This window comes from Pleurodeles waltl, chromosome 10, assembly GCF_031143425.1.
Source record: "Pleurodeles waltl isolate 20211129_DDA chromosome 10, aPleWal1.hap1.20221129, whole genome shotgun sequence".
NCBI classification, from domain to species: domain Eukaryota; kingdom Metazoa; phylum Chordata; class Amphibia; order Caudata; family Salamandridae; genus Pleurodeles; species Pleurodeles waltl.
The window spans coordinates 112135030-112160371 of NC_090449.1; the positions used below are offsets into that span (position 1 = coordinate 112135030).

The 25342-nt window shown below is 42.9% G+C and overlaps 1 protein-coding gene across 2 annotated transcripts in view; it reads right to left on the reverse strand.

The window, feature by feature from the left end:
• The window catches only part of TMEM184A (transmembrane protein 184A), a 141335-nt gene that overhangs the window by 16614 nt on the left and 99379 nt on the right, over positions 1 to 25342 (reverse strand). For both annotated transcript variants that reach the window (XM_069209918.1, XM_069209920.1), the window contains exons 4-7: positions 19708 to 19798; positions 19437 to 19512; positions 8732 to 8823; positions 6680 to 6849 (exon numbers count right to left, since the gene is read on the reverse strand). In XM_069209918.1, the coding sequence (XP_069066019.1) occupies positions 6680 to 6849; positions 8732 to 8823; positions 19437 to 19512; positions 19708 to 19798 (429 nt within the window). The remainder of the gene's footprint in view (positions 1 to 6679; positions 6850 to 8731; positions 8824 to 19436; positions 19513 to 19707; positions 19799 to 25342) is intronic.

Genomic DNA, 25342 nt, shown 5'->3' on the forward strand with positions numbered 1-25342 from the left:
ATGCATCTGAGAGAAAGAGGGAGCTCAATCCAATTCTTGGCCACAAAAACCGAACAGGCTAAACCACCCCCCTCTTCTTTCGTTTGGTGCGGACGATCGTTAACAGCCTAGCTGAACTGAGAAAATGTTTTTTTTTTTTTTTAAGGACAATAGTCCACCATCCTATTTGACAGGTATTTGGGTCCAGCCTTTTAATAGGTGGCATGAACCACCATCAGTGCTTTGAACCTAATCTTCTTTTAAACTGGAAGTTAGCATAAATGGTTCAAGTTTTGGGTAATGGATGTGTACTTGGGAAGCTTAAATAAAAGGCAAATTGCCATATTCTGTACCAATTGTAATCGATAAATTAGATATTCTGCAGTCCCTAGGTACAGAATGTTTGTGTAATCCAGTCTGGAAAGAATTAAAGCCTGGATTACTGTTTTCTGGGAATCCCAAGGAAGGAGGTTTCAATATGTCCTCAGCATTCTCAGAACCCAGCAGGTGGTGTTAACCACAGCTGTAATCTGGGCTTTGAAGGAAAGGTGTGCGTCAATGAGCACCCCTAGATTCTTAGCAACCTATGAGGTTGGAGGCGGAGAGGTGCAACTTGCTGGCCAGACCCCTAACCAGCCCGACAGGGGGTTAGCACCAAACAATAAAACCTCTGTTTTTTTCTGGATTGCATTGAAGCAGACTGGCCTTAAGCCACCCCGTTATTGCTATTGCGTATGCAGAAAAAATTCATCTGGATTCTCACACATTATTGTCATAGGTCAGCAGAAGTGGAGTATCATCTGCGGATGACACAACTTGGATACCAAAGGATTCAATAACGTATGCCAGTGGTGTCCCTACAGATAATAAAAAAGCGTGAGGATCTGGGCCGAGCCCTGAGGCACTCCACACCAGATGATTTTAGCCTCATAGTAGAACAATTTCAGCCACACTGCCTCTTCTCTATGCTCCAAGGAGGAGCTCAACCAAGTTAGCACAGCAGGCCCCTCCACCAACATAGCGGTCAGGCATTGTAAGAGGGTCTTGAGGAAGACTGTTTTGAATGTCGCAGAGAGCTCTAATAAGATTAGGGCCACGTTTTGACTGGTGTCAAGTGCAAATTTTATGAAGTCTTATTTCCATAAGCCCTGTCTCCATGCTGTAGAAAGCCCTGAATGAAATAATCTATATTTACAAATCCTTCACAGCCATCAGGGCAGGCCTGTGTGGACAACAGACCCGGATCTATCAGGGGGCCCCGAGAAAGGATGGGGCCCTGGTCTGTGCTTGTTGTTTCCGGTGTGAAGCACCGGCCCTTATTTGTGAGGGCCGGCACTTATTTTTCTGCCTCAGGCATTTACTGTGAGCAAAAGACATATGGGGAAAGATGGAGTAAGAGAAAAACGAAAAAGCGTCACACAGGGAGAAAGCAGAAAGCTGCAGGAGTGAGCTGAAGGGGCAGGGTCTGGCTATAAATGGATTAATGAGGCCCGACATGACTTCAGGATTACGCTGCCTCAGTATTCCGTGTTCGCACATTTAATTGCAGGAGCTGTGTATTTGGAAGGTGCCTTTGGGTACCGGCACGTTTTTATTTACAAATTAAGCACTGGCCCTGGGCCAGAGCCCACTTTGCCCCTGCCTTACAACTTCTCTGTTAATTAGACACACACACAATTCTCAAATAGCATGAAACGTTTTCACAATGCACTATCCTATCTGCCATTAATTGCATCCCGAGGACAGGAGAGAGCTCACAAGGAGGTGGTGCGACACAATTTTGCTGGTCTCTACAAAAGTAACAGAAAGTCTCAGTTTTACCACCTTTGGGAGAAATGCTTTAAATAAGGAAATCGGCCTAGGCAAAAGGTTAGATCTTCTCCTTCTGCATTTGCAGCTGTCAAGTAGGAGCATGCACGCTGCATGCTTTGTGCATTCACTGTAGGTCGCATTCAGGTGCATTTGCTTCACCAGCCAGAAAGCCAAATCTCCCGGAAAATATGCACTTTCTATAAATAGGGCGCACTCTCAATACTTGCTCATGCAGAATCGGAAACATTGCATCAGCAAATAATGTGTGAAAAAAAGTTTTGTTTTGGTACTCGAGGGTGTGAATGTTTATTTGTGTTGATTTTCTGGGCCCAAAACTTTTGTACCCTTTACCTTTATGTTGTTGTCTTATTTTAATATTCTTACTTACACTAGCTGTACACTTCAAGGCACAAGCCAGAAAACCTAGCTTAAATAGCAAGGAGCGAGCACCTGAGGCGAGTGGGTACTGCAGTCTTTCAGGGGATTGCGCTCCCACAGTAATTCCTGAATCTTTCTTTTAGCCCATCCTTCTTTCAGTCATGTTTTATTTCTTCCTTCTCTCAATCATTATTTCTGTTTTTCCCTATCTTTTCCTTTCTTTTTTCTTTCTTCTGCCTTTTTATCCATCCATTCATTACTCCTCACTTTTTTCCATTCAGCCGACTGTCATTATCATCCATTCTTAGACCACTCAGTCCATAACTCCATCTTTTTCTCCACCCATGCATCCTTTTGCCCTTCCTTTTTTCATCTAACCATTCATCCATCCAATTACATCCCCTCACTTCTTTCCCCGTTCTCTTATTCCATTTGTTTCCACACCCACAGCGCTATCATACTATCTTCTAGCAATTACATTTATCTGCGTCACCAAAGTCAAAATAGTTAAAATCAAAATTGTAAACGTTTTATATTTAACAGAACAGATAAGTGGCACCCAGAACCTGCTCAGGTTGCTAAAGGGGGGGGGGGGGGGGGGGGGGGGGTTAATGATGCCACCGGTGGCAGTTAAAAAGTTCTCCGTTTCTTACTGCACTGTTGTGAGGTTGATTTGTTTTTAAAGCACTGCAACTCTGTCCACTCTCAAGGAGCTAAGCATCGAAAACCGGGCCGAACGACCAAAAAAGAATAAAGTTCTCAATGACGCCCATTTACTTCATAGAAACCAGAGTCTGGGCCGGTGCCCGACAGCCCAGTTTAAAACACGGCATTTATCTCCACAATTCTACCAAGTAATGCACTGAGATGAACAAGAATTACTGTTGCTCATTTAATGGCATCCTTAAAAAAAGAATAATTCTTCAAAAGATAGGACTATCGATTGCGGCAGCTGCTGTCTGGAACCAGCCTCCCCTCCACTTGAGAACAATTTTAATAAGGCTGCAAAACGATTTAACAGTTTTCTCTAATTAATCAGTAGGCAATTACTGACTGTCCAATAAAGCTTTAGTATATACATTGTTTGGAGACTCCACGATTAATGTCCAATGAAATATGATTTTTTAGGTATATCAATATTCCCATATTGATTCACTGATATTGCATTTTCTTTATTTTACCATGAATTCTTATTCATATCTTATTGTTATGTAAGTTCTGTAGATCTTGATATCTTAAACAAAAGTTGACTTAATCAGTAGTCTTTCTTCTTGTTCTACACATGCGGGAGTCCTTCTCTTTGTGAGCAGGGCCTAACTTTAATATGGTTTTAGGTTAGGCCTATGCCACTGCTGATTTAATCGGTAACCTGTGTTCTTTTTGTGGCCGACTGCGTATTTGTGTACGATTTGACCTCCGAAAGCGCCAAGAAGCACTGCCTATGCACGCTAAGAAATTTCCAGAACATAACAATTGGAAGCATAGAAAAATATAGAACAGACCCGACAACTGTAGCCTCCAAAGAAGTCGAGTACCTGTGTACATTGTGTATATACTATGTATATTTATTTCGTACCTCGTTTGAGTTACGCTGCAGTAAACTAATGTGGCCACCAGATGGAGTCAAATTCATGTTTTGCCGTATGTATTGCGTGTAGGCCGGCGAACTTAATTGATACTGTGTTTTTTTGCTCTAACTAGCAGAAAGGTCGTGCTTTGTGCTGTAGACGGTGCTCGGTATTAAAGGCTAACCATCAGCAGTACAATAATATTCCCATTTACTTGTAATCAGGACACTGACTAGCAAAGACGCAATGGTGCCTAAAGCAAGCAAGGAAAACGGGGTAACCTAACCAGGTTAAGCAGTAAAAGACTGCCATAATCGGGGTCCTGGTGCCACTGCACTTTCTGCACCTTTAACAGCTGAGCCCCCGGATCAATACATTTGTATCGAAGGTGCAGAGCGCAACAAACTGACTAAATGCACGCATCTAGCGTGCAATGCGATCTTCGGGTGTTACCTACGTCTGCTAGTACTATTAGAGCATTTCTGAATTGCTTTTATTAAAGTCGTATTTACAGCTCACAGCCTGGCCAGTGCTACAGCAATGGCGCTGCACCCGGAGCAGCACGGGCGGTAATGCTGGCTCGCGTCTTGCTGCATTTTGAGTCAATGTCAGTAACATGCACGGATAATGTGCAAGTCGCTTTCACACACGATTTCATTTTCAACAGAAGTGGTATGGATATCAGGCACCAAGAGCATGTACTGCCTACCAAATGTATATTTTAATGATAGATTACACCAGCCAGGGACGTAGCTACCATCAGTGCAGCAGGTGCAGTGGCACCCGGGCCCAGAGCCTGCCCGGACAATGCTGCATTTTGCAACCAAGGAGAGGTCGAAGGGGCCATTCTGCTTAAGCTACACCAGGGCTTCTATGCTAAGCTACTGTAACCAGATTCATGCTGGCTTTACAGGCCGTTACTTTTGTGGTATTTCCTTGTCTTTCAGCTCGTTTGCAAGACTTGTAATCAGAGGTCTATTTTTCTTTGTTATAGATGCTTAATTTTACCGCCGAATTTCGGGTAGTCCACTTCCCGTACCGCCGTATTTCGCATTTACCACGGCATTCTGAGGACGTACTTAAATAATACGTGAGGAATTCGGGGAGCCCGTGTAAATCTATTTTAAGAGGTTTCATGTGAAATGTGTGTGTGGCATTGTAACTAACCTAAATTTAGGCGTGCCTAGTTATGTACTTACACAGCTTGGTATTTCCGTGGTGACTGTCGGCTGAGCGGGCACGTGTGGACTCAAGTTATGTAGGGTTCAGTTTGCACATATCTTCTCCTAGTTGCCAGCAGTTATGTTTCGGGTTCTGCTGAGATTCAGTGGGCTACGCAGGCGCAGCCCATCCTTTAGGGCGGTGGGGCCACGCGCCCCCACCTTTTGCCCTTATGAAGAGTGCCGGTCAGGCTGAACAAAGGTCAGCCTGACAGGCACTCTTCATGTTCTGGTCAGGCAGCCAGGAGCGAGACATGCGTGATTTGCACAGACTCCTGTGGGCGTGACCTCCTCGGCTCTACAAAGGTGCCTTGGGGCCCTCCCCCAGGGGATGAGGGAAACGTCACCTATTGACTTCAAACTGGGCGCTTCAGGTTTAAGCCCTGAAGCGCCCAGGTCGAGTGTCAATCAGTGACACCTCGTCACAGAGTGGGGTGGGATCAGCAGTCTCACTGACCCCATCCCACTCTGTTACGAAATTGGGACTGCTGCCTTCCCTCAGGGGAAGCCAGCGAGGGAAGGGAGCAGTCCAAACCCTCCTGGGACCTCCGAGGCTGAAGGTAAGTGTGTGTAATCTTTTTAAATGAATGTTTGGTGCGTGCGTGTATGTTTGAATGTTGATGAGTGTTGTTAATGGATGTGCATGCGTGCATGTGTGTGTGAAAGAATGAGTTTGAGTGTGCTTCCCCGCCCGCCCGCCTCACTCCTAAGCTGCCACTGGGGCTACGCATAATTGGGATGAATGTAGCACTTGTCTACCCAAAATTCTGAAATTGGCAGTTTGGCACTGCTTCAGTACTTCTTTAATAAACTATGCACCCATCACATGAACTGCTGGTGACTGCCTGCTTCATTGATTCAAGCAGTGTGCCATCAGTGTATCCCTACCAGTGCTTAATTTGTAAAGAAAAACGTGCCAGTGTCCAACGTTCTCCTTTGAAACACGCAGCTGCTGTATTTAAATGTGCAACCACAGAATACTGAGGCAGCGTAATCCTGAAGACATTTCGGGCCTCCCTAATCCATTTACAGCCACTCCTTGCCCCTTCAGCTCACTCTTGCAGCTTTCTGCTTCCTCTTTTTGTGACGCCTTTTCGTTTTTATCTTCCTCTGTCTTTCCCATATGTGTCTTTTCTTCAGAGTAAATGCCTGATGCAGAAAAATAAGAGCCGGCCCTCAAAAATAAGTGTCGGTGCCCACCACCGGCTCAAATTAAGCACCAATCCCTACACAAACCTGCAGGTAGAACTTCACCAGGAGTCTTTATGCACAGCCAGGGCAGAAGCTAAGGTGCACATTATTGTATATTTGAGACCAGTTTGTGATTCAAGGGCACCTTTCTAGCCCTCTTCCGGCCTCCATTTTCTCATACCAGTATGAAAGAGGCACACAGGCGGGGCATCCAATTTGAGCACTTCGGTTGAATGGTGTGAACTTGGTCCTCGGCAATTGAGTGCTCTTCAAGGAGTCCAAGAAGGGCTGTGACTGGGATCCACTTTTTAACCAAAGAGCAGATTTTAGCCAGTCCGTTGGATTGTCGCAAGAGGGTGTTGAGAGAGTGAGAGGAGGGAAGCCAGCTTTACTACAATGTCATTGAGCAGAGAGTGGAGACGGCGGGATCAAGTCTATGATCTAAGTTGCATCTCGTCCACTACACAGTTGTTGGAGGAACGGGGTATGCGCGTTAACTTTGTTAAAGCAAAAATAAGCCACAGAACCTACCTTGCCAGAAGGAGAGGAATATGACAGCTTTGATAGTGAGGAACTTGAGGACAGGCTCAAAGGGACGCAGAAGTTCTTTGGTTGCAAAGTAGAACAGGAAGAGCGCATACAGAGACAAGCTGACCGAGAAGTTGTAGATAATTGTGATGTAGAGATATCCACTCTGAACGCTGAGGAAAGAAAAATATGTATCAGTTCCAATGGCAGACATGCTCAAGTCCCCACTTTTTAAAATACAGCCTTTGTTATTTACAAACACGTCTATGGATCACATTTAAACTACACTCTGAATCATCAGTAAAATACTGCCCTAAATCATTAATAAACCAGTGACCAGGATCATTAGTAAGAAACATACCTGGTAGGGGCCTAGCCGCCATTGGCGGAGCAGCACCGTGGCCCACTGAGCCCTAGTAATTGTCGTGTGTTACTACAACTGAAATCAGTCAAAGGGGCCATTTTCCTTGTATGCACCTGGGCCAAGGGCATCCAAACTACACAACTGGGCCCTTGATCATCAATAAAATACTGCCCTGGGTGATTAATAAGCTGCTGCCCTGGATAATGAATAAAATACAGTCCTGCATCAATGATTAACTATTTCCCTTGATCATCAATAATCTATTACTCGGGATCATAAATAACATACTGCCCTGGATCAGCAATAAACTCTTGCCCTGGGTCATCAATAAAATACTGCCAGGAACATGGATGTATAATGCAGCTGTGATTATGGCTATGATACCGCCCTGGATTAACACTATGGGGGTCATTATGAACACGGCGGAAACATCCGCCGTGTTCATGCTGGCAGTCAAAACACTGACTTTTTGCAATTGCACCCGTCACACAGATCACTGCCCATAAATCAGGCAGTGACCTGTGCGACGGGAGACTGCACCGGGGCCCCTGCACTGCCCATGCAAAGTGCATGGGCAGTGCAGGGGCCCCCAGGGGCACCCCCTCCGCCAGCCTTTTCCTGGCGGGATATCCCGCCAGGAAAAGGCTGGCGGGAAATTAAACATTATCCGCAGGGTAGCGCCTCTACCCTGGCGCATGGTGTTTCATCACGCTGCCAGGCTGCCTCACGGCAAGAGCCTGGCAGTGGGTGACGCCTGCCGCTGGCGGCTGTCACCCTGAACATTATATGCCGGTTTGGACCGCCATATGAACTGCCATGTTCATAACGAGGGCCTAAATGCAGACTGGATCATGAAGTTCAGAATTAAAAAAGAAAACATTGCCTTAGATCATCACTCAAGCAATGCATGGGAATATCCATGAAATATATTATTGAATGAGCAATAAAAGACAGTCCAGAGTCGTCAAAAAATATTATCACTAGAGCATCAACCATCAAAAACTGGGGGTGGTTCTAGGTCTGCCTTCTCCTGCCTGTTGAATTTGTGCGGTCACAAGAAAAGAGGGGTGTGTGGGAGATGCATGATAATTCTACCTGTGTTGTCAACAAAGATATATTCATTCCTTTCTTTTGGGTCCAATTAGCAGATGCACGGGAGACAAGCAGATATAATGAACATGGGGTCTTCAATGCTTAAAGTGTATTGGTGGTTGCATGCAGTAGGCACAGGTACCCTTTTTGTAGACCAGGACCTATAACCGGGACACATGTTGTATTTCATTTCATGTTTGGCCCACTGCAAGAGAGGAAAAGGCAGAAAAGGAGAAGGAAAGAAGAAGAGAAAGGACAACAGTAACAAGTAGGGATAAAAACACCCTACAAGATGGAGCTAAAGAGACAGGAAGTGCACACTGGCAGAAGAAAGAGGAATGGGGTGGAATGCTAGTCAATTATGTATTGGCATCCATTACATTTCTTCGTACATACTTCAATCCACTGCCTTGAAGCACTCGCTACCAGGGTGTGGGGTTTGGTCTGTTTTACCTACTAATGTAAAGGACACCAGATTTCAGTACAGAAACTCAGTTGCTCAAGGTAGTACAATCCTAGAATTTAGGGTGTGGGAAGCAACATCCAAATATATCCCATCATCTCTTCTCACATACAGGCCACTGTAGTTCAGTTCTTACTTGAAGTCGCCATCATGATACTTGTTAAAAGCCTGGAGGACAATGGTAACAACAGCCATGATTGGTTTCACAATGCAGAACTGCAGAGTCGCCTGTGGGAAAAGCGGAAACATAAATCAGGTCAAAAATTGATTAACATAATTAAAACAATTAACTGGATTAAACAATCAGAGAAATGTTGCTTGAAAATGCAATGGTACTGACCATGCCCACCTCTTAAAACACAGATAATCACAAAATCAGAGTGAACCTTGAGCTAACTCTGGAAATAAAAATCACATGGAACCAATCATATAAATCTTAACGGATTGGGTGAGAAAATGGGTTATAAGTAGGGCTCCTGGTTTAATGGTATTTATTTTTTTAACATTTTAATCTGTATTTATCCACATTAATTTTTGTCGCCAGAAAAAGAAGATGCTGCAGCTGGTATTTTTCTACATTAATTTAAATAGACATGTACACTTGCACTCAGTTGTTATAGCGGTTTTTGAAATTAGAGCCTATGCTAAGTGCTCTTTTCATATTGGGAGCAAATGTCTTCATTGTCCTCTAAGAAAAGATGCGTGAATTAGTGATATTGATTAAGTCTTGTTTACGCAGCTGTCTTGCAAAAAGTTAAAACATTACTCCCTCTTTTTCTCCCATTTTATCAGCCATCGCAGACTGTGTCTCCTTGAAGAACGTCAGGTCATTCTTAGTGTGCGCTAGAAGATGACCTACCGCATGAGGCATTGTAAATCTCTGAAGAATCCTGCATATTTATTTGTACAGAATAGTGTTCTGATATGGACACTACGGAGAATTCCTCAAATAAATGAATATCATGCAAAGCACATATACCACACAATGGGGGTCATTTCGAGTCTGGTGGGCGGAAAAGGCGGCCCGGCAAACTCCCACGGGCAGGTTGCCACCAGTGCAGCTGCCTTCCCGCGGGCCCCATTACAAGTTCCCCGCTGGGTCAGCAGGTGGAAACAGAAAAGGATGCGAGTCCTTCCCAATCAATAAGTCCAAAATCTTGCTGTGTCTAACACGCAAGTCCAATATACCTGGTACCCTCACACCTGGCAGCTGTACCACAAAGCAGACAGACTTAAATTAAGGAAAAGTGTTTAGGGAAAAGTGTCTAAAGTATCTAGCAGTTTCAAGACAACTGAAAATCAAAACGCAACAAGATAAAAAAAATCCACATTGAATTTCTAAATACAGAGAAACTAAATACAGAGAAACTTAATAAGAAAAATGGCACAAAACAACTAAACTACGATAAGGGGAACTGAAGATATGCATTTTTAAAGTTTTATGTCAAAAGAAGCTATGAAAACAAAGTGCCAATGGTTGACTGGGACCTAGGCGCAATTTCAGGCTCATCTTGATGTTCCTGAGGCTGGATATACATAGCGAGTCATCCTTGTCAAATATTTTACCTTTCGTCTCAGTCTCTGAAATGGAAGTAAGAATCCTCCAGTAGGGCAAGGTTGGAGGCTATATTCAGTGATGTCCTCTCTAAGTAGGATAGTCTTTAGAAGAAGTTTGGCTGAAGTTATTGGCTTTGATGGGAAAAGCCCAGAGTGGGAAAACTGAAATTTTGCACAAGGTGAAGTCTTCCTGTTGACCGGGCAAAGGCTCGAAAAATGTCTGACCAAGATTTCTACCTTCAGACTTAGTGCCTGATCTAGAATTTGGCAGATGGGTACTCAAACAAAAACTTAATGGATACCCTGTCTGCCTTATTACACGTGCTGTAGGATATAATGCACTTAAAATAGGGAAACAGAATACCCATCACATTTTAAATGTGATGGGTATTGTACATGGTAGTCAGGACTTTTCACAGTGTGGGTGGTCTATAGGTGTAGTAAAGAGTTTTTATGGTTGAGGGATGGGTAGTAAAGGGGTAATGAGCAGTTTCTAGGGGTCAGTGATGAGCAGTTTAACATTACATTTGGTGAAATACAATTAAATATAATTCCATTAAATGAAATAACAAATGTTTAATAATACTATAAGTTCAATAATTATTACTTTCAAATTACATTTTAAATTAAATAACTATTACAAAGAAGTTAAATTATAAATTTTAACCTATTAAATATAACGTAAAGGAACAACTGGCATTCCTGGCTCCATCCAGAGTGTTAACGTTTATTAATACATTATAGCCCAGAGCTCTCAAGAAAAATCTGTTTAAAATGTGCACTGACCGATAATCCAGGTAAAGGTTGGTCACTTCAGCTACACCCATTTTGGATGATGTTAGGCTTCTGATGAAGTTACGTTCATACCTTACATACTGGAAATTTTGTTCACATCCAGAGTGGTCAAGAGCTCATCATTAGGGACTCTGGCAGAGACTAAGAGCCATCCCCCGGCATGTCTTTTTTTACTCTCTACCAGGAAGAGCAGGTATATAGCCACTGTATAAATCAGGTATATTCAGTGGTCAAGTCCGTATTTAGATGCTTCCAGTATGAATACCACAGTTGAACCTTTTCTTCAAATGCTTTGAAACTGAGCCCAGGGCATGGTATCTCGTCAAAGGATGCGAGAAATGCCCAATTCACTAACCATATACATCAGAGGACTGTGCTTCCTCCGCAAACATTGGTACTAGTTCAGTGTTTACAGGCACTGGGGAGAGCAGAAGGATAATGATCACCAATGGCACCTGCACCGGTATGCCTCCCCATCCCATCAAGCTACCCCAGTGGAGTTGCTTTTAAAAGCAGTCTACGCTCCTGGAACAAACAGAAGCTAAACAATCTTTAATGTGCAGGGCACAGCTGGCATTGACTGTGCTCTGTTTTCAAGATGCCTGCAAGATCAGCGTCTTGTGGAGTTTCTTGTGTCTGTGAGAAGTAGGTATAGCACTGGTTTGGCAGTGGCTACAGAGGACTTTAAGGTATGGTTTAGGTGTACCCTCAAACAATCGCTATGGATGGGGATGAGGCAAAGACTATGGTTGGTTGCTTGATCAAGACCACGGTGTGCCTTGGTCACAATCTAAACACTCCCTCCTCCAAATTACATTCAGATGGAATAACAGTGGGGTACCCAACAAATACTTTGTCTTTCTAAATCCATGTGGATAATATTTATACAAGATTTATGAAATTGTATTGGGCTAATAAAAACATTGGGTGGGGGACGGGGGTGAAAAATACCTTTTAAGCAGTAGTTTGGATTGCTCCTTCAGGTGGAGGATTATCTATCAGAGGAGTTGGGAAATTGCATGTTTACCCTGTTGTGCAAGGTAAACTTAATGAGAGTTTCTTGTTATGTTCTTTAAATGTCAGTTTATTAAAGTAGTGCACACTGAACTGATACATAGAATGAGCAGCAGAGGGTCAAAACGTACTTCTGATATACCAGAGTGCTGCCCTGAAAGTCCTTACATCTCTCAAACCAATTCCCCGTCTTCCAACTTTATCCCTATATAAGAGCATTAGACAATTGTGAACAGAAAACACGCCCTCATACCCATATGGACAAACCAAACCCTGGTCCAATTTAATAAAATCTTTAGACAAACCACTTTAAGGAACAGTGCAACACATCAAAGGAACAGTCCACCTGTCCTCTCAGAAACCCAATTTCCTCTCCAGTGACCACTGATGGTACCTTTACTTGCACACTATGCCATTGCCTTTTGGATAGATTTGGGTTATAGAAACACATACTTTTGTAGCTCCTTGTGAAACTATTTCCTGCAAAGTAGACCAGAGACTAATTCTGTTTATCACATCAAATGTGATGTGCACATCAATGCATGTCAAACAGAGTTTTTGATGCTTTCCGAGCACTGCCCATGACATCGATGGATAAGAGATTGAGTATCTGTTCAATTGGGCCCTTTTTCACGTTTAAATCATATTGATGTTATCCTCTATCCATTATAGCATCCTGTCATATATTACTCTGCCACAGTGTTCAGACTGTGTGCTCAAAAAACTGGCTGATAATAGGATTCAGTTTGTTGAATATATAGCCAGTTTCAGCACTTTTCCAATGTCTGGGATTCTTTTGATCGGGAAATCAAATACCATGAGCAAGACCAGTGAATGTCATGGTTGCATTTCATGAACTAAGCCAGCGTGAAATGTGTATAGGAGGCGATGCCATTTATTTGTTCACTTAGTCTCTCATATTTCACTCAGTTCGCAGTGGAGAAATCTTTGTCAAGTCTAGAGAGAGTATCTGGTCAGTTTTGGTCTGTATCCTTCCACCCATTTCGCTCCATCGACCATGAGCGCCATATGCTTGTGGAAACATGACTGAGCCAACGTACACTGTGTACATTTTCTTATAGCCTTGGGTTTAATTCTAATTTCTTCTAATAGAATACATCTTTTATTCACCTCTGAGGCAATTCTTAAATGTATTGGGTCTGTTTTTTAAAGCTGCACTAGTCCTGTATTTTGCATGCAGAAAGGCACGCCCATGCAGAATAGCTCTGAGGTTTACCTTCTTCAGTTAAGTTCCAGCTAATAATGTTTCTGTATCATTCGCGATTCCACTAAGTGGGCCACTGCTCGCAGTGAACATCTGATGGTTAATTGTGATCAAACTTATTAACTAAGCAAACTAGGGGGTCATCGTCGCTTTCTATTTGGTGCAGTACTTGAAACCTTATCACCCACCACATTTCCATGTCCACTGAGATACAATCAATTACTGCAGCATTTTCTATTTCCTTGAATGGATTCCTTGCTGACAGACCCATAAGCAATCTTCTATTCAAGGCTTGAAGGCCATGTTCAAAACCATATCCATTCTTCCACTGCCTTCCTTATCCACAGTGCAAGTGCATCTACCAAATTATCTATTCCCTAAACCACCACTTCTAGCACCCCATCAGTATCCAGAACTAAACCATCTCGTAGTTCCCATTACAATTTCCCAGTAGGAGTATTAATCCAGGCTTCCTACTTCTCCCCACGCAGTTTCTTTGACCAAGCTGCTAAATTTTTTTAAACTGCTTTTGCTGCAAAATATATATATATTTTTTTAAAAGTCACAGTAGATAATCAAGGTGGCCTGATTTCCCCCATATAACTCAAAATGCACTCAAATGTTTTCTTTGCGATACTCCGACTGCTCCTGGATGGTCTCTTTTTAACCACTTTATTTATATTTTTGGAACAATAATAACAGTACAGAAGTCTCTGTAACACAAAGGTACACACTTTGAAAAATAGAGATCTATCATTCTATGCAATCAAACCTTTCAATGTTAGTAGAGTTAGTGATTATTCCAAATTTGTCTCCTCCCAGACATGGAGGGTAGGGAAGTAGGGTGGGGTTGGGGCGGGTGTGTTGGATTTAGGGGGAAAACGGTCTCTCTCCAGAATGTGCCCGTGCCAACATGGCCACCACCAGGAGAGGTGTAATTTATTTGCCTCTGGGAGTGGTCAAAGGATAGTCACTGTGCTATCACGCATTGCCCACATCTTTAAGGAGACTCATTAAAGGGCGGAGAGGATGCAGTACCCCCACTGTAATTTGGGCTATGATTTCTTTCCAATACGTCTGAATAAAAGGGCTTCTGCACCACATCTGTAGGAATGTGCCTCTTTTGCGCCAATTTTTCTAGCTCATATCTGGGCAACAAAACATTGCATGCAGCCGTGCTGGAGGCAGGTACCAATGAGTACATACTTTGTATGCATTTCCTTTATGTGAAGTGCAAATGAAGGACTTTGCGGCCCTCTGTCATATCCTCTTCCAGGCCTCATCTCCCATCTCATATCCCAAGTCCTTCTCCCACTAAGACATAGATTTGTATTTGGACTTGGGGCCTAAGTCCAATCATTCCCTTTGTAGCCAGGTGATCCCCTTTTGTCGTAGCCTATCCTTGAAAATATCCTCTAGTGGAGTCCTCCCTTGACAGGCTCTTTCGTTGACCTTTCTAGAGCTGGTCCAGTGTAGGAGTTGCGCCAACCCTACATGTGATTTGATGCTAGGCATCTAGTAAAATCTATATGGCTGACAGCAGTGGGGTGCTTCAGCCATACTCGTTGTGGAAGTGGTCTCTGCGAGGTGTTGCTCTACATGAACCCAGATTTTATTCTTTGGATTGTAGTTCCAGTCAAGATCAAAGCAGATCTGTGCTGCCTGAAGCTACGAGGGAATGTTTGTGAAACCCAAACACCATCCTCTGTGCTTTTATAAACGTCGTCCTAGCAACTCCGGGAGCATGGGCCCTTCAAACAAATGAAAGGAGCGTTTTTTTGGGATGTGCTCTATTGTTGGGTGTGGGAACCGAAGCGGAAAAGTCAGCTCTGTACACAACCTACGCAAAAAAATAATCTTTACTGACATTAGCAGGCCGAACTCCATGCTGCAAGCCTACCCAGGACCTTGTGACTAAGTGAAGCCATTGCAGACAACAGTTTAGGTACAGATGATAAACAGGGCCCATTACACCACTCTGAAATAGGCTACAAACCAGATGAGAGAACTGTTTACAATAATCTAAAAAGTAACAGAACTAGAGAGAATACAAAATGGCCCCATTGCAAAAACTTGTTACTTTTTTTTTTGAAAACATGATCTCGAGTGAAATCCAAAACAACCTGGAGATAACACGTTTTGAGCAATTGAGCCTCCCAACACATTCATCTTTTTATTCCTTTAAGCCAATGACCATCAATGAAGGGCGCAAGAGATCAGAAAGCATCAAAGTCACACACACCCTGTTAAAGCCTTGGTCACCAAACTTGATAAAAGACCACTTCACCACACTTGACACATACATCAAAATAAGTACAAGTACTACATTTCTTCATGCCAAAGTACCCAGAACTAAGCCAGGCCACACTTACATAGTTACTGAAGAAACCAATAGCAGATCTGAGGTTCGCAATTTATAGGCCCTACATGACCCTATCATGAGTCGAACAACAACAAATATGACAAGACAGTCTGTATTCAGTCTGGGCAGCTGCACAAAAAGAGCAATGGCTGGTATTAGGGAAGGTTTGTCCTCATCATTGGATGCTGGCCTACCATAAAACCTAATCATGTATCACTTCCTAAACTGAAGGCCACAAAATACCCCTCGAGCAACTGGAAACAAGTGCTTGTTTTAGAGACTGTGCCCTACGGTGATGCCCATCGTTCCTCCCTAATTAAAGTCTACAGATGAGAATTGGAACTACCACATTACACATCCATGAGCATCACATGCTGTGTGATCTCCATTGTTCTTGAACATCCATGTGAGAATACTGGCCAGGTATTCACTCAGAAGAAACTCCAAATCCAACTCTCCACCAGACAGGCTAAGAATGAGGAACAGAAAAAGCATCACCAGCCATGTGAAACATTATTTGCTTGATGGGCGAGAGCTGCCTTTGGCTAAATTGCACAGAGGAAGATATTAGGTTGGCTGTACTATAATGACTTGTCTACCTTTTCCACTGGACAGAGGGCTTCCGTTCCTCCAGCCAGACTCACACTCCCAGCAGCCTCCACTTCCTGAATAGTACACATTTGGGCTCTACATTACCACTTCATCTTACACCCTCTAAGCCCAAGTCCTGCCAGCAGGATGCTTCCACAACCTAAGGAATGGGGGTAAGACTGTATGTCAAAGACTTGGCAATCACCAACTGCATTATTTTAGTGAATAAGAACTGTTAGAGGTAAACTCCTAGGGTGAGGCTTCAGTTGCTGCTCAAAAATCTCAGCACCAGGGGCCCAGCCCTGAATTCAATATTATCTGAACGAGTTCTAATCTTATTACGCTAGCGGCTTATTGGTCCTTCACGTCTAGGTGAATTTCCCCGGTGACTATAGGGTCTGCTAGCGGGGGGCTTTGGGTGTAAGAGAGAGGGTCAACTACATCCATCAAAGGCACATGACAACACCAAGTTGTCTAAGGTTATATTTATTTGTATTGTCTTCTGTATGCAGAACTTGTTGGTGCTAACTGAACCCCAACTAAAAGCAGAAAGAGATGAGGGACAACAAGGACTTGAAACATGGAAAGCGAAGGCAGAGGAGCGAGTTAACCCCATTCTGCATGCTATACACCTGGCGTTCCACAATCAGGAGGTTTGAGCTCTCCTTTGGTCAGCCTGTCTTTTGCATGAAGCTTCAGAGAGAATAAATGCATGAGCAGGTGAGGTATTACTTTTAGTGCTCATTAACCTTGTGGCTCTGAGCTGGGTACAAAAGATGAAAGGTGATAAAGGAAAAAAACATGTTTGTTAATATAATCGATAGGCTGCACATTGCTGACATTCCTTTAAAGGACCAGACAACAATGTAGCTGAATGACGGGCCTGGAATTTAACCACCAAAAACCTAATAGTTAAAAAGTAACTAGAGAAGTCGTGACTCTCACACAGTTTACATTTGAGAATCTTGCAAAACAAACTTCTGTCATAGACGACTGGGTCGAACTGTTCCTATTGGAGCAAGACCAGGACTGATTTGCACAAGGCGGGTCTCGGCCTAGAATGGCAGAGTGGGTGACAAATGATTTTCTGGGATGCAGCCCAGAGTGACTGCCACTCAAGCATACTTTCCTTCCCCCTGTGCTTCTTGGAACAGGTGACAGGGTGTCACAATCGTATTCCTGCAAAAAGTAGTGCACTGCAGCTTTTTTTATTTGTTTTTATTTAATTTGTATTCAACATTAAACCATACAGTGCATATGGAAGTACCCTAGAAATAGTTTGCTGAGGACATCAGAGTAGTACTGGAGTACCATACAACAGTCAGGAGTCATGCCCTCGATTTTAGTAAAGAGGGGAACCTCCCCAGGAGGTTATGGCATTTAGTAAGTGTGAACTTTTATACCCATTGAACAGCAGATGCATTAATGGTAAACTTGGTATTATGGGGATGGGAAGTGCTAGTAGGCACCCGGGGAACCCATAAAAACTAGTGATATGGTAGTATATAAAAATGGATACATCCGGTAATGCACAGCGTGACCTCTCCTGAATGAAGGACCAAAATCCAGAGAGAGAGACCACAAGTTGGTAGGTGCGCTTAAAGGTCTCCCATGAGTAGGGATAAAGCAGGCTCATTTTCACCTCATCACTCCATCAGACGATGTCCTGGCCTAAGTCCAGATTAAACTTTCCTGACAGATGTTGGGGGGAGGGGTACCCAGAGGGACAGAACTAAAGAGGAGGAGAAAGAGCCCTCCTCCTGCAAGTTGTGTACTGGGACAATAAATGGTCCCATGTCGGTGCTTCCGGGCAACGACAAAGGCGCCTGCCTCCTCCCAGTGTGAAACAATTGCTCCTGCCCTGGCCCACTGTATGTTTCCAGGCTACACTGATGGGGCGGGGGGGGGAGGGGGGAAGGCGCTGTACATTTCCATCTCCGTGTGATCGCTAGCTTCACAAATGCTAGGGCTAGGTTCGTGAAGCAAACAACCATCTTATGTCTCCTTGGCCTTTGATAGACCTCCAAAGCTCCCACTTCACACATGTCCAACTGTGGTATTCTAGCGGTATCAGAGTTTTTGTGTTACCTCTGACCAATATAACTAGAGGATTTGATAGTCCAACAACACACATTTGAGATCCCCCGCTGGGGCTGTGCGTCAGATACAAACTTAACTCAAAAGTACAAGATCACCAAAAAAAGCACATAGTATCATTTAAATGTAAAAATATAAGAATTAAAAACAACATAATATTGTCCAAATCTTCACATCATGATGTGTTTTCACATTTTATGTTCCCACAACGTGCAACAAATAGGAAATAATGTTCTCCTTTATCCGTGTGACCAAACTGGATGGAATGTGAATGGATAACTTTAAGAGAATGGGACAAAGGCTCAATGGCAATGCAGTACACAGTAAAAAAAAAAAATACATCGGTTTTCAAAATTTAGGAATATTTGGTCATGTTATCTGCAGATTCAAATTGGGCTTAAATGAAAAGAAATGGACTGAGACAAGGCTCCCGGTAAGACAGTAGAGCAGTCCAGGTGGCATGATGATGGGAGGCAACGCAAGAACACCGGCCTAACCTGAGGATTTTTCTAGTAATATCGCATAATAAGGAAATACTTCTGGGTCATGGTAACAGCTGCATGATCTGCTGTACCATCTCAAAGGTCTAGGGCCCGCAAAAATTACCAAGACTTTAATGTTTGCTGCTGAGCTGCTTGTCTTTGATGTCAGATCCCATCACATGATACTTTCCCCACCTTACCGGACCCAATTTATGTTTCCAGCCCATATTTCACATGTGGACTTGAGAGTCCTAACATTATCCTTCTGTTACAAAGCAGTTGATGGAGTGGTTCCTCTCTTGGGGCCATATGTACGAGCACATTTTCCCATTGACACAGAATGGGAAAAACCCTTTGCTACATCTGGCCCTTAGTTGCTTAAAGGAGAAAATAATCAGTGTTTATACTTAAAATCAGGCAGTGGCTTTTGATGCAATCTGCAAAGCATTGGCTGATTTGTACTGTAATTGTTTCTGGTCTGTATACTGGTTTTCCTTTTGGAACTTGATCTACTGGGTAACAAAATGTGATGCCATTTATGGTTTGAAGCCTTATTCAACTGATGCCTTATTGCTTTTCCTGGGACACGGCCGCTAGTATGGCATCTGCACCACCTATGTGCAGCGTCATCCAGACAAGCCAAACACATACCAGTCAAGAAGAACAATCCTATCATTTGGAAGTACTTCCGAAAGAGAAACAAATGCTACTCGCTTACCTGCTTACAGAACCGGAGGAACCCAATGGAGTAGGACATCCCCTGCAGGCAGCATGTCCCATAAAAGCAACTGGACCTAAAAACCAAGAGCAATGATATCCGGTCAGCCTTTGGCTATAAGTAAACAGGAGTTAGAACTTTGCTATGTCCCGAATGTGTCCTCTGTGCGTGTTTGCGAGGGGCACTTCCAAAGCTATTTCTTCCATTTTTATTCAACACTACATTACCACTACAATATGGCGGAGCAAGGAGGTGGTCAGCACACTCTTACCTGATTGGCTTGCCCCTGATCTCCGACATGATGGCACTTTCTCCTCCCAGGTACTCGAAGCAGAGGCTGAGGAAACTATAAATTACAAACGCTGAAGAGGAATGGGAGACAAAGAAATATATTAGACGCAAGAGTTAATCAATTTTAAGATAAATCAGACAAGGGTACAACAGAAACTACAACATAACCTTAATACTTCAGGCTCTCATTCATCTCCGAAAGCTCTGGCCACCTGAAATAAGTCAATTCTTCAGTTTTTCTGTTTGCAGTTTATATAGCACAATGCATTAGAGAGCTACACAGGAGAAACGGGTTATGTTACACGCTTATTTTTTAGGCACAGGAGGATTACGTGATTTTTAGAGGAATTACGGGATTTTGAGGCAAGTCCAGGTTTGTCAGTCAGAAACTCTAGTTTCCAGGGCACATCTGCTCCCTTCTGACTACAATCCCAGTCTGATTTAACACAATCCCTGACTTAGCTCTCCTTCATAGCCCTAAATCCACTATATGACGGACTCTCCATCACTGCTTTCGGTTTCATTCAAGATCCACTCCCTATCTCCATTCCATTTTAATAAGAAAGTAGAATTTATGTTTACCTCCCTCACCAACAATGTCTGTTTTAAAAAGCGAAGGAACCAATGTTGTAATATATCTAAAAAAACAAAATAAGCACGTTGAGCACTGATAGAAAAGATTTCCCATTCTCATTCCCCACCAATTTCCCAACCTGGAAGGTTAAAGGGCATAACTAATTGAAAAAGGATAATTAATGAACACAGCAATGACTTAACTCATTTAACAGATGCAGCATGCTTGCACCTAAGATATTGTGAGAAGAAAACACCACAGCACATCCCAGGATCAAGGTGAGAAAATTTTATTCATTGGTGTTAAATCAGGGTGGAAATCCTCTGATATCATGAAATGCACTGGATACGTAGTATGAAAGCACTGTACAATTTTCATGTTTGTGAAAAAACAGCCGACACGTGTTTCGTCATCCTTGACTTTTTCAAGGCTTGTAGTATACGAACTAAATGGTTAATCTTGATACAATTCCAAGAAATCTGAACCGTACAGCATAGTGTACAAGTTGTAGTATAAATGTAGTTCAATGCCCGAGACCATGGTAAGTCTTCAAGGTGTCCATGATGTGTGTAAGCCGTGTGTGTATGGCGTCGTCCCAGAGTCAGTACAGTGCTTTCATACTACGTATCCAGTGCATTTCATGATATCAGAGGATTTCCACCCTGATTTAACACCAATGAATACAATTTTCTCACCTTGATCCTGGGATGTGCCGTGGTGTTTTCTTCTCATACATGGACTGTGACCTTCAGGTGACAGTTTACCGCACCCTGTGGCTGGGTGCACTACCACTTGAGCATTTCCTTCTGTCTAATTAGACACACCATCATGAACTTCCAACATTCAGGACAATAGAAACCTTGGATGTGCGCACCGTCTATACACAGCCACAAATCTCTTTTGATACCTAAGATATTGTGTACTCCCTTACTGTAAATAATAATTACTGTTAGCGCCCAATTCAGTGGTACACACTGGCGAATCAATAATCCCTTTAACTTTCTTAAGTACAGTTAAGCAACCATCTAAAGAGATTTTTTTTTTTTTAAAGTTTTTTTTTCCTTCCCCTTGTTGGGCCTCTTCTGGGCGTTTACCAGGCGGGGACACTGTAAGGCCATCCCTCAGTACCCCCCTCAACAACACAGCACTCCCCACCATTACCAAGAGTCAGAAAAAAGTTAGCTGTCAAGTAGCCCTTTTTGGGGGAGACAACTTCATTTAGACCTAACTTTGTAGCGATTGCCCAATCTAGAATTTTGAGGGATCATTTATTCCAATAGGTCACGAAAGCTGCTAATACCAGTAAGCAGCTCTGCAAGCACTAGTGTGCAAAGTGCCCTGCACAACTAGCTTATAGAGTCATGCGTAGAAGGGGCAACTTGGTAGCCATGTATACAATCTTCTGACTGCCCTCTGGTGAGCATTGGCACCAGAGATGCCATGTTCACCACTTTGATTTGTAATTTCGGAACCAGAGCAGGCTGCCTAACAGATAAGTCTCTGATGCACTTCGAAGTGTGAATGTTTTTGTAACTAAGGCATGGATCGCTTCATTTGAGGAGAGCAGCAGACCGGATCCTGGCCTCCAATACAGCCAAGCCAGCTGTGCATGGGAACATTGCCTTTGTGTAAATATGAAAATGAGTCGAATGTCTTTAAAAAGCAAACAGAAAAGGCCAAGGCTATTAAACAGTAAAGTGCACTGAGACTGGGTGCAATGAGGCATCCAGTGCATGCAGTTATACCTGCCCGACCGCCTGTGAATGGGGAGCCAGCTCGCATTGTAACGCCTTGTCATACCTTCTCCCTACCCAAAGCCCGCCACAAGCCCTTCTGCGCACACTTTTTCTAGGGTTACAAAGGGTACTCAAATCTACAATACAACACAGCTTTAACTTGACTACCTTGCAAGTTGTATTGAAATCTGCAAGAAGGCCTTGGTTTTGTCACATATGAGAAGAATGAGTCGCACTCTTGCCCTCCCTATTTTTTGTTCTTCTGTTCAGGATGAGAAGTTAATAGTAACTCCAGTTCTGGGACGATTTCACAAAGCTCTAGTCATCAGCAACTCTAGCTTCAAAGAGGTATATGGCCTGATTTAGATACTGGCGGATGAACTACTCTGTCAGAAGGGTGGCTGATATCCTGTTCACTGAAATCTAAATCCCATAGGCTATAATGAGATTTAGATTTCGGCAGACGGGATATCCATCACAGTTATGGTGGAGTAACTCATCCGCCTATACCTAAATATCTAAATCAGACCCATAATCTAAACCTGTCCTGAAGAGAAGCCACCAGGTAGCCAACAGAAATACACAGATGCATTAAAAGACATGGGAGTTATTTAGAGTTTGATAGAAGTGGCACCTGCCTCCCCTGCCGGACTCAGTTTTCACCCTCCAAGTGAGGAGGGGAGCAGTTGGGTTCTGAGGGCATAGTCTCAGCTTGCTCCTCTTTCAGAATCTTGGCCCGTGACCAACTTGTCACAGGACTCCAAGTTTAACATCAACAGAAGAAAGGTACTCGGACACTATTTTTTGTTGTTTGTGACACTTATGAAATGAATGATGGTCGTAAATATAAAAAACAACATTGATTCCCCACATACTGCAAGAAAATTCCCAGCGCATAAGAAGCATTGTCTTTTTGTTTTGGAGCAACAAACACATGGACATAATTTAGGAGCTGCGACCCCTGTACTCGGAGGTGGCAAAATTAGTGCTAAGAACACAAGGAGGGTCGCATTACCAGTGTCAAGGTCCAGCGCCCTTTTTTGCTCATTTTTATTACATTAATAGTGAGTAATAATCTAATCCAGGGATACTCAAAGTACGGCCCGCGGGCCTCATGCGGCCCCTCTGACCTTTACATGCGGCCCCTGGGGCAACAGGAGCACTGGACAGCTGTTTGCTCGACTCCACACTAACAAAAATATTAAATACACACACAATCTTTTATTTCAAACTTAATTGGTGCTAAAGAAAGGAAGAAGGGACTCCTGCACTTAACTTCAGAAACGCCTTCATTTTTAATGACACCTTGCAGCATAAGTGTAAAACTAAGACAGTCTCTTCAAAATTAGTTAAGTGTATTTAGTTAACATGCAGAACCTTTTCGCCTTAGTACAATTTATTTTATCAGTGCATGAGATGTATTCCTTTTAAAGTGATAGTTTTCAAACATAATATTTGGAAACATTAATTATTTCCCTTACCCTGAGAACACCACCTATAGTAAATTAAAGAGGCAAGTCACTTGGTATGTGCACTTTATGGGTGGCCTGGGTTCCTATCATACATAAAAAACATTATAGTTTATTAAATCAAACATAGAAGCAGGTTATGTGCAGCGCACACCGTGAATCATGTATTTTGAGGACATCTTAAATGTGATAATGCAGAAAAAGGAGGAAAAGTGACACTAAACAATTGCCTAGGATCACACAATTTGGAAAAGTGGGTAAGCTGGGATTAATTCCAGGTTTTCTGGTTTCCCATTGTTTATTTCAGCCACTAGATGTATATCCTTTGTTTCCCCTACACCTACCTTGCCACCAATCCCCCTAGTCACCCCACCCGACCCCCACCGCCCTGGCGTCAGTGTGGCCCCCAGGTACGTCACAGACCAAACTTTTTGGCCCCTGGGAAAATGTTTGCGAGTACCCATGATCTAATCTATCATTCACTATTAATGCAATTAAAAGTGAAGCAGCAGTGTCCGGAGTGGGACCTTCACTAGCATAATAGGTAAGTAAAATAAAATGCTTTTCTATACATGTTATGGTCATGCATGTGGGTGAGTCTGGATAAGAGTGTGTGTATGTGTGAGCATGTACAGTAGTGTGTGGGATGGTGTGTGTGTGAGTAAGCGAGCAAAAGAGTTTTGAATGAATAAGGATAAATTGAGTGCAATTATTGTGATGTCATGATGGTTAAGGTCATGTGACTTCACTTTAAGTGAAGCCATTAAGGTCAAAGGGCATATGATATCACTTCCGCTAACATGTTGATGAATCGACACCCATAAACAAACCTCAGCTTTTTGTAGACTACAAAAATTATGACTGGGCCACCATAACATGGCTGTCATTGTATTTCCATCCAAAGGTGATCCAACTGGTTTGTTGGAGTACATCTGATGCAATTCAATGTTATCAAGGCAGGGAACTTTAAACATGGCAGGGCATCTATTGGCTTGCTATCCAGCATTGGGAGCTGCAAATAAGCTCCAACAATAGCTTTCAAGGCTCTTTGAGTGAGAGGCAGGACATCTAGAAAGGAAAAGATGCTACTAGAAATCTAGAAACCTAGGGGAGGGTCAGCAGAAACACAGATGATCATTTCGACCTACTAACCACAGTATATTGGAAGCGGCTATTTATCCGTTTACCGGCCAAATAGGACATAACTTCTACTATTTATCCAGCAGCCGCTAAAATATTACTTAATTTCTGCTTTTTAGCCTGCGTAAAGCTAAATATCTGAAACGTCACTGTTTTTCTAGCTGCAGGATAAATAGTAGAGATCATGTAATGTCTGATCGGTGCCCAAATAAATAGTTGTAAGAGGTCATCATTTAGCTGCACTGGAAGAAAAAAGGGACTCCAGGCAATGGCAAGATAGGGGTAATTCTGTAATGGGGGTACAAGAAAGTGTGTGTGGCATTTGAAAGTAAGTGCATATATAAATGTACAAAGGTAAATGCATTATTTAGGCCAAGGCGATTTAAAAAAACTGCAAAAATCAATTCTGAATAAAAAAATAAAATAATTAATATAGTATTAAAATGAGAAATGTAGGAATGAAACTTCTGTTTGTGGAGTTTAAGGACATAATAAACAGATATTATTTTCTTCAGATTTGGAGTATTTGGCTGTCTGCAAAGAATACTGAGTATGGTTGTAATGCATGTTACATAAATGCTTTTGTCACTTATGGGAATACATTTTCTTTTTGTATTGGTCATGGTCCTCCTTTGGATGATATCTGAAAGCTGGGCTCAGTGTGGGCTTATTAGAGAAGGCCTTTTACATGGTTTG